Source organism: Phoenix dactylifera, chromosome 2, assembly GCF_051530095.1.
Source record: "Phoenix dactylifera cultivar Ajwa chromosome 2, Ajwa_hap1_PhDact_Kaust_v1.1, whole genome shotgun sequence".
Lineage (NCBI taxonomy): Eukaryota > Viridiplantae > Streptophyta > Magnoliopsida > Arecales > Arecaceae > Phoenix > Phoenix dactylifera.
The window spans coordinates 11114735-11128437 of NC_143191.1; the positions used below are offsets into that span (position 1 = coordinate 11114735).

General features: G+C 38.9%; 1 protein-coding gene across 4 annotated transcripts; it reads left to right on the forward strand.

The window, feature by feature from the left end:
- Window positions 1-2365: 2365 nt before the first annotated feature.
- Window positions 2366-10489, forward strand: LOC103706597 (Armadillo/beta-catenin-like repeat family protein). Of its 4 annotated transcripts, XM_088715299.1 has the most exons (5): window positions 2773-2908; window positions 3019-3466; window positions 5324-6472; window positions 7402-7711; window positions 8618-10489. In XM_088715299.1, exons 2-5 carry the CDS (start codon window positions 3434-3436, stop codon window positions 10213-10215), a joined length of 3090 nt encoding a protein of 1029 aa, XP_088571425.1. In that variant the 5' UTR covers window positions 2773-2908; window positions 3019-3433; the 3' UTR covers window positions 10216-10489. The 4 variants fall into 4 exon arrangements, with proteins under 4 accessions (XP_008788969.3, XP_088571426.1, XP_088571425.1 ...); XM_008790747.5 differs by lacking the exon at window positions 3019-3466 and having other exon boundaries at window positions 2366-2908; XM_088715300.1 differs by lacking the exon at window positions 3019-3466 and having other exon boundaries at window positions 2770-2908; window positions 5303-6472.
- The last annotated feature ends 3214 nt before the right edge of the window (window positions 10490-13703 follow it).

Here is a 13703-nt window from a genome sequence, read left to right on the forward strand (position 1 = left end):
GGGGAATTGCGGAGGGGGCTGGTGGTTGGATCTCCGGCACGATCGGGGAGATTGGAGTCATCTTCTCCACCTCCCACGATCGGTCGATCGTGGTCGACCACAGCAGGGCTCAAAGTCCGGGCCGACGATAATGGGCCTGGCCTCCCATGCTACCTGTAATAGCGGGCTATTACAGCAGGACTGAAAAAAAAGGCCCCATCTAAATATGGGGCCGGGCTGAGCTAGATTGGGCTAATGTAAAGCCGGCCTGAGATAACTATATGTGTTTAATATATATTTTACATATTAATTATATTAACTAATTTTATATTATAATAATAGAATTTTATACTATATGTTAATGAATATAGCAATATAGGGTTTGTTGGGTGGGCCTGGTAATGAACTTTCAGGATTGGGCCGGGTTTGAAAAAAAGATAAGAGGCTCGGTGTTCATGCTAGGCCAGGCCTGGACATAAACCTTGACCCTAATTTCTAATACTGTAGAGCCTGGTGCGAGTCCGACCCGATCTGCTGTTGGATCAGCTCTAGGGATGGTTACATCTATCTTCCTATTACCTATAATGTATTAATATGGAAGGAGTGGGGTAGTTATACCTATCTTCTCACATCCCTATAATTGAGCGGAGTGGTAACACTACCTACCACTTTTGGCAATAATGGTCCATGTAACATGTAATGGCAAGAACAAATGTCAAAGCAGTTAATGAGATTCACTTATAAATATCAAGTTGTAATGTTAAAAAAAAAAAACTCTTCAACAATCGATGTATTTTTTTTTATCTTAATCTACTATAGTTTCTTACTTAGAAGTAGGACTAATTTAGATTCCACTACCTTATCTAATACTAAATTTTTACCATAACTCAACATTACACTTCTTATCGCTATCTACATCTATCTCCTTTGAATAATGGTACGATAGTGGCAAAAGTTCTTAAAGGTTAAGGCACTTAAACCCATGCTACTCTAGTTTGTCCTTCCTTCGACCATCATCATCTTTTCGGTTGATCTTTCGTTAGTGCTATGCTCGTGCCCATCCATCCTCGCCATTTTGCTTATCACCACTCTTCTGGTATATCCGGATAGGACTCCACCAACGAATTCTATGGCACATCGGGACAGGACAAAGAGAGTATCAACACATAATATTAAGATTATAATAATTTTTTACAGCACTGAAAATATGACCGTGAACTAACGATATATGATATGAAGAGTTAGCAAGAAATACAAACAAGGCTTTAATGAGTATATCTTTCATTTGTTCAGGTGACATATCCGGAAAGCAGATCTCATCTGCAGCTAAAAGTTCGAGTCCAATCTATTATGAATAAAAAAAGACTCCAGTCCCGTAGGTAAACAAACACTGATCAAGACCGCCAAGTAAATGGTGCCCATCGTGGTCTTAGCTATGCTAGAACTTGATCCAAGAGCTAACAAAGATAAAATAACATGAATATTTGTGAGATTCCTTGGTATATAGGTCACCAACCCCCTCTATGATGTGTTTTAAATTTATGTAACAATCACGACTTTTTTAAGTGGTTAGCTCATTACCTGCAGGATGATTGGCTATTGCCCATTTAGCTGCTACAAGGCAGCAACCGCGTCCTCACCTACTGCTCTTGACCCAGTAAACACGGCCTATGTGGCCATGTAGATAATCATAGCCATTCGTTTCTGTAGCCATGAACCAAAACGAGCATTTGATGAATAAGGCCCACAAAAACGAGCGGCTATATGCATGACCACGTGGTGCTCGCAGTGTAGGGTATAGCTTCTCGGACATATCACTTACAAAGTATTTGTTGACTTGGTGCTCTCTTCCAACTGCTGGGACGTCACAACCAACTTTTCAGAGGTCCTTCTATTGGAGAACGGGTCGTACAAGGGTGTGAAAATTAAATGCTCATTAAATTAAGTTAGAATTGCATTTGGTGTGCTACCATGATGATGACTTCTATATATATTGGAGTCAGGTGATGGTGATTCCTTCAATATTTCTTCTATATCTAAGGATAATAATGAGCATGCTTCGTTCCAAAGCATGAAGAGATACCAAACTGCTCAATTGACTCAAAGATTCAGAACTAGGAATTGCTGGGTTGATTTATTCTTCAAGGTGCATCAGTGAGCAATCATCTGGACCTTATATGAGGCTTCCTAAAACTTTTTCAATGGAACTCTGAACTCTCGAGGACAGGGCGTACAACTCTGATCACTTATAAATATGACTTTCGAGCTGATGAAATTAATGTTGAAGTTGGCTTTCTTGACAATAATACAAACTTTTGACCTGGGTAATATGGTTCCTGTATTGGAATCAGTAATATACGCCATAGGCTGCTATCTTTGGAAGTTTAAATAAAGACTGAAGATCTTAGTTGATGATAAGATCCTGCCTAACAGTAAACCATCTTCCAATGATTAAGTAAACAGACACAAAAAGACACAAAACTATAGATAAATTTATACATATATAGCCAAAAAAAAAATAACACAAAGCATACATGTACAAAAATGGATGCTGAATGAAGCTTTAGAGTTCTGCTCTGTCGAATCCTCTAGTGTCATCATCATGGTTTGCTTCTTTAATAAATGCTATCGTGTTTTTCTTTCAGTAGAATTTTATCTTGTAGTTGAAATAAATTATGAAAAATAAACATTATATTACTCAGGTCAAGCATTATTTATTTCACCATTATATAAAATTCTGATTATAAAAATATTAGCTGCAGCTAAACTATTTTAACCTCTTAATTGACTGGTTCAACATGGATGTCCTTTCTAGATCCTCTTTCAGAGGAATCAGGCTGTGTTGGGAAAGAGGGCAGTGTAGCTTGCTTCTTCAGGGGAGGGTGAGGCCACAAGGTCCACCTCCTGTGCTTGAGTTCATCTGATGTCGGTATGCTCTTTCTCCTTCTAAATTCATGCCTTATTTGCATTATTTTGGTAATAATTCCGTTATATCTACCATAAAGTTGTAACGCTTGTAAATTTGATTAAAACCAACAGGAATTCAGGAACAGGCCATATGAAAAATTAAAGCCTGTAAAGTAACCAGAAATCGTATCGCTAGTTTGGCTAATGGAGAAGTTAGGGAAATATGAGAAAGTATCTCCATCCCAGAACTGAAATCACTAGATTGGATTGATATCTCTCTTCCAACATGAGCTATTTTGCATGCAAAATAGGTATCTCATCATGAAAAATGCCGATATGAGACAATTGGAAACAAATAGCAGGCATCCCCATGCAGAGCGAATGTTGAACATTCTCTCCATTCAAGATCTCCGATTCAGAGATGCATCCAGTAGTTATAAAGTTGGTTTCCAAATAATAATAGCTTAAATGTCAAGAGCAGCTCGTCAGTTTTTTTTTTCCTTTTCTCACAACCCTGGGAAATGATGATTATACACCGCATAAGGGGATGACAGAGTATGAATTACTCAATATTTATTTGGTGCGTCTTTACTCATAACAATTGCATTTTTTTTATTCTTGAAACTCCCCCCTTTCAACTTGTAATCATGTTATGGTATATGTTGAGATTTTCCATGGTTCTAGCAACTTGATTTATGCTTCACTACCCTACCATGCAATCTACTTTCTGAAAATTTAAATCAGATGGTATACCTATTTGAAATAAGCTTCTAGTTAGCCAGTTCTTTGTCAAAGACTGGTAGAAGTTCATGCACGCATCAGTTATTGTTGTTCTTGTGGTCTGTTTACTTGCATGCAAATCATTGATAAGTGAACATCAGTATGAAAATATCGGAAGATCCGAATTCCCGTTAGATGTTAGCCCTGATCCAAACTTGCTTAAACACAATGCATCTTTTTTGTCATGAGATTGCTAAATTTCTAGTATCATTTCTTCTTCCCTTTCTACAAAATCATTTATGTTCCTTTTTCTTTGAGAAAAAAACCTAGAAAATAACATTAAAAACTTGGTGAATCTCAGGAAAAAGAAAAAAATGCTTGAGAGGCAAACTAAAATTCAAAATCACATGCCGGTTGTTTATCAGAAAACCTATACCCTCAATTAGACTTCTCAAATCATATTAACAACCAAGATTTCCATGTGTTAAAGCAACACTATATATGAATTAAGACCACCAATTAGCAGATCTGAGTACAAAGGAGATTTAAGCTTGCTTTTGTGTAGCAAGACTCAGAAACTTCAGTTTCAGTTTTGGCCGGAGTTTTGATGGTTAAGCTCCAGTTTCTCAGCTTAGCTGAATTGACCAAAAAAAAAGTAAAAAAATAACAAAAAATAAAATAAGATAATAAAATAATTAAACATCATTCTGGAGTACATCATATCCTGTGTACCTTGAATATATTTCTAGATTTTTTAAAATCATCTAGATGCAATCTATCATGCTGCTTCCACATAATCAAACTCACCAAATTTAAGTTTACCCTTAAGAAGATATTTCCTAACATTTAACGAAACAAAGTAATGACAAATGATTAGCATTATTACAATAGGAAAAATTTTGGTTCCTAATTTTTTTCACTGCGAACTATGATGTAGACCCCAATGTCGAATGGCTCAAGCAGAAAGCGAAATTTTATAGTTTCACTTTCAAAGTTCTGGCTGAAACTACAAAATATTCTATGCATAAAAAATGCAACTACAATTAGTTCTCCAAGGTGCATGTGTTCTGTTAATAACATTCAATGCAAAACATGACTTCTACAAATAGTCCTCGTTCTTTCCCATTTGGGTATTCAATAGGAGAAGATTGTGTTTTGTCGAAAGATTTAGCTTCCATGTTGGGCTTTAAATATACATTTATCATCCTTTAACAGCATTTTATAATTTAGTTAAATAATTCTCCCTTTTTCATAAAAAAGTGTGGATAAGAATTTCACTTTCAAAATACAAAAAGAAAAAGAAGACCCAAAGATGTGTAATGCTGGAATCACCAAAAGGGATCACAATTCACTAGAAAATGCTTGCTTCTTTGTATGCGCGCTTCTGCTATTTGTCTAACTTTTTCTAAAGGAGCATGTTTAAGCTGTTTACAGTGATTTTTTTTGCTTTTGTTTCTGTTATCAGTGTACTCCCTTATGAAAACACCAAGCCAAGACTTGTAACCTCCTTGTCTTATTCTTCATGGATGCTCTGCTCAATAACATTTCAATTTCTTGTACTTAAACTAAATATTTTTAGTTTTGTTTTATTAATTTCTTAAATTCCACTTAGTCTTGCAACTACAGATGTACCAAACCACTAAAAATCTTATCTGAGCATTCTCTAACTCGAGCTTTATCTTGTTTTATAACAAAGATATTTCACTCTTCTATTCAGCTGACAAAAGTTAAAGACGAGAAGATAATTCTCACAGAGTCGCTGCTAGCATCCATTTCTGAGGTCATGTCATCAGTAGTTGCTGTGGATGTTGAACAAGAAAATTTCATGGAATTGGGAAGCTATCTCCATCGTACATCTCCAGCAATTATGGAGTTGCGGGTGACAGAAAATGCCCCAGCAAATGCAACGGAGATTCTAGAGTCTTTATCCACTAATATTCAACATGCCAAGGAACTTGTTGCCAAATGCAGCAGCGGAGCTAGATCAATTATGGATGATGAGCTAAAAAACATCATTGAACAGCTGGAGGGAGTTATAAATGATATTGGAGAGGCTCTCAGCAAAATACCACCATCCACATTTCATAACCATGAATATGCTGAAACCGCAATCCGATCACTTTCAAGAGAGATGAGAAATGCTAGATTCCAAGAGAATGGAATTCAACAAAGTGACATGGTCGAAACCAAGCTAGAGAATCTCTCCTTGGAAGAGAAAGAAAGCAGTGAAGAGAAAAGCTTAGTTGCAATTTCTAATGAGGAGCCTCAAAGACTCGGTTCTCAGAAAGATGAAACACCACGGCTAGTAGATTTCCTTAAAGGGATGTATTATGGTGCACATGAAAATAACAGCCACTCTTTTAGCACACTTCCACAATTGGCAGAATACATAGAGCCTCTGTATGAGACCTTCTTCTGTCCATTAACAAAGAGAATCATGGATGACCCAGTGACGATTGAGAGTGGTGCAACATATGAAAGAAGAGCTATAGCTGAGTGGTTTGAGGAGTTTAAAGATGGTTCAGAGGCTTTAGTTTGTCCAATAACCGGGATGAAGCTACAGAGCAGAGTTTTAAACACAAACATCGCATTGAAGACCACGATAGCGGAATGGAAAGAAAGAAATGAAGCTACCAGGATAAGAGTAGCTCGAACTGCTTTATCATTAGCCGCCTCCGAGGCTATGGTATTGGATGCAATAAGAGACCTGCAAAGCCTTGTTCGAAAGAGAAGATACAACAAAGAGCAAATGCATAATACTGGAATCACAAAGCTACTTACACAGTTTCTGGAACATGAGGACCTTAGAGTCAGGTGTGAAGCATTGGACATTTTGCGCTTATTGGTGGAGGATGAAGATGGAAAGGTTTCATTCTGACAACTTCATGCTCACATATTATTGGAGCTCAGTCCTTGGTAATGAGAGCAATATTCAAAAATAGAACATCTTCTTCATGCAAGAGGAAAATCTTCCATGGACAAAGGATCCACTTGCTGATTGCTAAAACCGCTTTTTTCCCAATAAAAAGAAATTTTTTTTGGCAACCATGTCCATAGAAATCCATACTTTCATAATCTTTTGATCCACCAAGTAGTTTTATGAGTGAAAAGACTTATTTAAGTAGAACCATTCAGAGTTATCATGCTTATGTTTTCCGGCTGCTCCTATAATTGGAAAAAGACCAAAACCTATGACCACTGCTTTGCATAATAAAAAAAAATCAAATAGTCAGGGAACCATAACAGTGAAGCTCTTCCTCTTGCATGAAAGAAATCTGGCTCTCATTTTTTCCAGGACAGAGCAACATTAACATAATTTTTCTTGAGAAAAGTATTGTTGACATAATTTAAATCTGCTAATAAGCTAAAAAGATACAACTAATGCAGTAATAATTGATTTTCAAGTCAAATATGAACTTAAAAAAATAGAGCAACAGCAAGAGAAGTAATAAAACAATTCATAATTACAGTCCATAAAGTTATTATCTCTCTTTTTCTTAAAGCAGGTTATAGCCATTCAGCATTATGCATCATTGGCAGAATTAAGCAAAGCCTGATCGTAAATGGTCATCAAGATGTTCTGCACCTTCACTCAAAAAAAAGAAGGGTCTAAAAGAAGCCAGAAATAACCAAAACTATAAAAGAATTGGTAATATGAAAGAAAAGAAACACTCCAAGAAGAAACTAGTTTGTCCAAGAGAACACTTTATCAATGAATAAATGTAGGACAAACCAACTAGTCAATTAGGTCTTTGTTCCTAAATATATTCTCATTAATGGCTTCATAATTTTCAGGACATCATTGCAAAAACGAAAGCCATTGCGGAAACAATCAAGATGCTGTCAAGCAACCATTCCACAGAAAGGCATGCATCTCTTTCATTCCTGTTAGAGCTTTCAAAATCTGAACTCCTATTGGAAAACATTGGATCTACAGCTGGGTGTATACTGATGCTGATTACGATGAAATATAATGAGTCTACCGATGCATTTGCTGCTGAGAAAGCTGCAGAAACACTAAAGAACATGGAGAAATGTCCAAAGAATATCAAGCGCATGGCACAAAATGGCCTCTTAGAACCCCTTCTGAACCATCTTGTTGATGGTAAATTCCATAACCCACTCTTTATTTCCTAATACATTTGTCAGTGCATGAATATCCAATAAAGGCTGGAAAACAAAGCATACAATTAGGTGATAAAAAGAAGCAGCTGACATCTGATGGTAAAGGATCACATGCTCATTACCAAAAGGTGCAGAATTAACATGGCATGTACTAGGTCTTAATTAATTCTGAATAATAGGGTGCAACTCTTATGTATGCCAAAATGAGGCAACTATAAAGACCATGTTATGCAATAACAATGACATCCACCTTAGTTTATCAGTTAGAACTACCTTCCACCAAATTTATCTTGGATGCTTCACCTTTGAAGTACCTTTGAAGTACGTCTGACAATTGGACATGGCACTTCCTTTTGTAGAAATTCTAATTCAAAGGTTTGGAGTATCTATTGTTTTATAAAAATCTTATAATTATGTTCATTAACCTGCACATTACAAAACTCACACCTACTTAGATTAATGATGCAATGGCACTTCTCATCCAATCTTTTAATATTTGGAAATAAACAGCATTAAATTTGATATGCTGCATATTTTACATACTTTTAGAAGTTTTCATGTTGGACACCTGATATAGCACATGATTTGCCTGCCACAATGCAAGTTTAAACTCAGCTGAACTCTTAGATGCCGGATTGCCATCTTGAGTGAAATATCAACTAGGTTCAACATTTTGATAGGCAAGCAAAACAAATCTTAGGGGAGGCAAAAAATTGGTACTCACAACATATTTGGAAGTATAATTTGTATAAAATAGTGCTAGTGAAAGCAGGATTGTCACAAAACATATGTAATAATAATCTCAATGATCTACTTCCAATTATAGCATTATGCAAACACTCAACATTTTCTCTAACATCCTTCTTCCACAAACATACGGAAATAGGTTCAGAAGAGGTGCAGATGGAGATGGTGAGCTACCTCGGTGAATTTGTTCTCGAGCACGACATGAAAACACGCGTTGCAGAGAGGACCTCTGAGGCCCTGATCAAAATGGTCCACAGCGGGAATAGTTTGAACCGCAAGGCAGCATTCAAGGCTCTAGTCCAGATCTCATCCCACCACCCAAGCAGCAAAACACTCGTCGATGCCGGCGTGGTGCCAATCATGATCGAGGAGATGTTCACCCGCAGGATCCATAATGAGCCTATGGACTCCAAGGAAGAGGCTGCTGCGGTCCTTGCGAACATACTGGAATGCGGAATTGACCCTGAGAGCCTCCAAGTGAACAAGCATGGCCACACCATCACTTCCCACTACTCCATCTACAATGTTGCCCACCTGCTCAGGTGCTCCATGCCTGATGAGCTCAATGTGAACCTCATCAAAATCCTGCTCTCCCTGACCAAACTCCCAAAACCTTTTGTCACCGTGGTGTCAGTGATCAAAGAGGCCGAAGTGTGCCACACAGTCATCGAATTCCTGAACTCCCCCATGGAAGAACTCACCATCGCCGCTGCAAAACTATTGATCACACTCTCAACCCACATGGGCCACACAATAGCAGAAGGCCTCTGCAAGACTCAGGGCCAGCCGGAGAGTCTGATCATGGCGTTCGACGCCAACCGAATCACAAAGAAGCATGCTGTATCAGTGAATCTATTAGCGAAACTCCCATACCAGAGTCTGACACTCAATCTAGCCATTGTGGAACAAGACATAGTTCCTATAATCCTAAACAGAATACGAGACATCCAAAAAGGCGAAACAAGAGCAACCAGGTACGCAAGTATCTACCTTGAGGGTCTTGTGGGCATTCTGGTGAGGTTCACCACCACCCTCTATGACGCGGAGATTCTCCACATGGCCATAGAGCAGAATCTAACATCGGTGTTCACAGACCTGCTGGTGAGGACTGCAGGAAGTGATGAGGTCCAGAGGCTGGCAGCAGTGGGGTTGGAGAATCTCTCCTCTCACTCCATCAACCTCTCAAGGCCCCCAGAGATAATGAGGTCTAAGAGGAAGAGCTTCCTAGCCAAGTGGTTCAGCCTGGGCTCTCAGAAGGATGGAAGGAGGGGGAAGAGGATACAACTTTGCCCGGTCCACAGAGGGGCCTGCTCTCCAGCCACCACCTTTTGTCTATTGGAGTCCAAGGCTGTGGAGAGGCTGATGGGGTGTCTGGAGCATGAGAACCCCAAGGTGGTGGAGGCAGCTCTCTCAGCCATTTGTACATTGCTGGATGAGAGGGTGGATGTGGAGAAGAGTGTGGAGGTGCTGAGTGAGGTGGATGCAGTGAGGCATGTCCTGGGGGTGCTGAGGGATCACAGAGAAGATGGGGTGTGGCAGAAGTCATTTTGGGTGATTGAGAGGTTTCTGATGAGGGGTGGGGACAGGGATACCAGTGATATCTCCAATGATAGGGTGCTGCCCTCTGCACTGGTGAATGCTTTCCATAGAGGGGACAGTAGCACCAAGCAGGTGGCTGAGAACATACTGAGGCATCTGAACAGGATGCCCAACTTCTCTGATAACTTGGTAAAGTGAGTAATTGTGTCATTCCAATGTAGAAAGAGAGACTAGTGGTTTGAAGTTGTCACTGTTTTGTGGATAATATACTTTGCTTAGGCTTGAGAGGAAAGGTTGTGAAAACTGTGAGATAGTGTTGGCACATTTGACTCACTAGTAGAGAAGCCAACAACCCAGCTGGCTTGTTTGCTAGGTATATTAGAGTTTAGATGCTTGTATTATGTACACATATTTTGTAAAAATAATCTTCTCATGCTTTCAGCTTCTTAACTTGGAAAAAGCTTAGGAGCTACCACAATGTTCAGTTTTTCTGAGATAGATTTTTTTTAGTTTTTATTGCTAATAAATATTATTATCTTCTAGAGGAAAGGAGAGAGATTTATCTGTAACGTGATTTTTAAAACTAAATTTTTAAGAATGTATCATTCAAGAACTGAATCCAGAAATTTTAGTTGTTAACAACAGGGGTATGATCCTTGTGGCAAAACCCAATTTTTGAGGGGAAAAAAAACAATAGTTACAAGCATAACACCGGGAAATATAAGCAGATGACTTTTGGCAGGCTTATCACCTCCAATTAATGTGGAAAATCTGTTGAAAGTGTTAAACCAATTTAATAGGGTTTTTTTTGACCTTTTGTTTTATGGCATCATATGTAATTTTTTGGTTTTTTACTGTACTTAATAGTCTCTTTGTTTAACTCCCACTTTATGTAAAAAAAAGAGAAAAACCATCCCATAGGTTTTATGGTATGAGGGTGTCTTTTAAGTTCCTCTTTGAAAAGAAGAAGAGGATGGTGAGAGCTTGGTAGGAGAAATCCCTCAAGCAGATTTTGTGTTAAAAGAAAGAACACTATAAGAAAAAAAGACATTTTCTTAGTTGCTGATTTTCTGCACATTTGTAAGTTATATTTTCAGTTTTTCATGGTTGAAATGAAGGATTTTTGAAGTGGATTTAAGTCTATCTTGTGCCCTATTATTCAGCTCTATTTTCTATTATTATTTGATGCTATTTGTATGTTATTAGCATCTATTTTGCTCCAACAAAATTGGTGTCAGCTTGGTGTGGTGATTTGGGGGTTGCCTTGTGCTTGGCTTGCATCTAGGGTTTGAAATTGGGGCTTTTTGAAGAGTATTGAGTTTGAGCTTAATATTGGTGTAATCTTTAATTAAAATGAAGAGTAATATGCTTCCTATTCAACTTCTTAATTAACTAAGAGAAAATATAATCGTTGGAGTATTCAAATTAAGGTTTTGTTAGATTCTCAAGATTTATGGGAGATAATTGAAAAAGGGTCTAAAGAGCCTAGCTCACCACAAGAAGAAGAGAGGCTCACCGAAGGTCAAAGAAATATTCTCGAAGAGTCAAAGAAGAGAGATAAAGCTTTATTTGCTTTCTACCAAGTCATTAATGAAGCTAATTTTGAAAAAATTTCTAATGCCAAAACTTTAAAGGAGTCATGGGAAATTCTCAAGAATGCTCATAGGGGTATTGACAAAGTTATGGAGGTGAGGCTCCAAATTTTGAGAAGAGAATTTGAGGAGTGGAGCATGAATGAGTCAGAGTCCATTTCGGATTATTTTTCAAAAGCATAGTCAATTGTGAATGAAATGAAAACAAATGGTGAGGAGATTGATGATGTTAGGGTGATGGAGAAAATTTTGCGTTCTTTAACCCCAAATTTGAGCATGTGGTGGTAGTTATTAAAGAGGCAAAAAACTTGAACACTATGACAATTGATCATTTGATGGGAATGCTACAAATTCATTAGCATAGACTGAGCAAGAAGTCTTCTAGTTCTTTAGAACAAGCTCTCCATTCCAAGCTCTCTTTGTAAGATGTCAAGGAAGAATGCCATGTTGCTAGTACTCAAAGAGGCCAAGGTAGAAGCTATGAGAACCAAGGAAGAAGTTATAGGGTTGTGGAAGAGGTTACGGAACCAAGGAAGAGGATTTAGTAATCAAGGAAGAAACTTCGGTTATAGAGAAAGAGGTGGAAGGCATGGTGGACAAAGCCAATTATCATTCCCTCTAAGAGGAAAGTCAAGAGGCAATTTCAATCATCATTTCAATCAACAAAGCTTTGACAAGAGAAATATGCAATGCTTTAATTGTCACAAGCCTGGGCACTATAACAATGAATGTTGGACAAAGCAAGGCAATGAAGTTGAAGAGCAAGCTAATATCATTGATGTTGCCCAGATAGACAACCCAAGAGGGGGGGGTGAATTGGGTTTTAAAACAATTTGGATAATTTAAAACGTTATGGATGATTAATTAAAAACTATGCCAAGTTATTTAATTAATTACTATGTGCTGTGAGCAATATGAAATGAGAAGAGGAAGAGACAATCAATCACAAACACAGGTTTTATAGTGGTTCGGAGCTATCCCTTGCTCCTACGTCCACTCCCCAAGTTTCTCTTGGGAATACACTATAACCCCCTTGGATTACAGCCGGTTGTTTTGCAAGCTCACAACCAAACTTGTTGTTTTACGAGCTAACAACGAACTCGGTCGGTTTTCCCAGGCTCACCGACTAGAACCAACCCCGATTGTTTTCCCGGGCTCACAATCAAACCCTTTCACACGTTGGTTTTAAAACTGGCTCACCAACTAACCTTTATCCCCTTGATTCAATCCCCCGATTGAACCAAGTAAATACACGTAGTAGAAAGAAAACAGAAAATAAGCTTCTCAAAAGCAGGTATGAAACAATATATTCAAGGATGAGTTTAGAAGCCCTCAAACGCTTTTAAGCTTAAGTAGAGGAATGGCTTCTTGACTCTGGTCTCCTCTTGGATGAGTGATCGACTTGAATGTAGGAGGAGGAAGCTTTGAATGCTGGGGAGAAGTTGGTGGCGCAGTAAATGCTGATCTCCCCTTTTTCTCGTTGAAGAGCACTTGCAAAGCTTGAAGACTTGAATGCTTGGAGTGGAATGTATGTTCTCTATTTTGCTACAGTCTTCTGTGGCTATTTAAGCCAACCCCCACGGAAACTAGCCGTTACTCCACTTTTTCTGGCCGTTCTGCACACTCTGCGCAGCCTGACAATGTGACCGTTGGTGGGTTGGAGTCGACTCGCGCGATCAGGAGTCGACTCGGCTGTAGCGGGAGTCGACTCAAGCTTTTCAGGAGTCGACTCGGCAACTGTTCCAAGTTTGAATTAAAGTTGCCGTCACGACTGGGAGTCGACTCGTCTTGGCCCGGAGTCGACTCGCCAACTTCTGGCGCTGACCTGGCAATTTTGGAGTCGGCTTTTCCTCTGTAGACCGTGGATACAAATTTGAATTTTGCCCTCTCGAGTCGACTCGACTGTCCTGGGAGTCGACTCGAATCTCAGAGCCCGAACTCCCGATTCTCTGTCTTTTGGCTCATCCAGTCTTGGAGTCGACTCGAACTTCCTTGGAGTCGACTCGGCTCTCAGTTTCCGAAAGTTGGTCTTCTGCCTTTTGACGTGAAGCTTGTCTTGGTGTCGACTCGAGCTGTCTGGGAGTCGACTCGAAT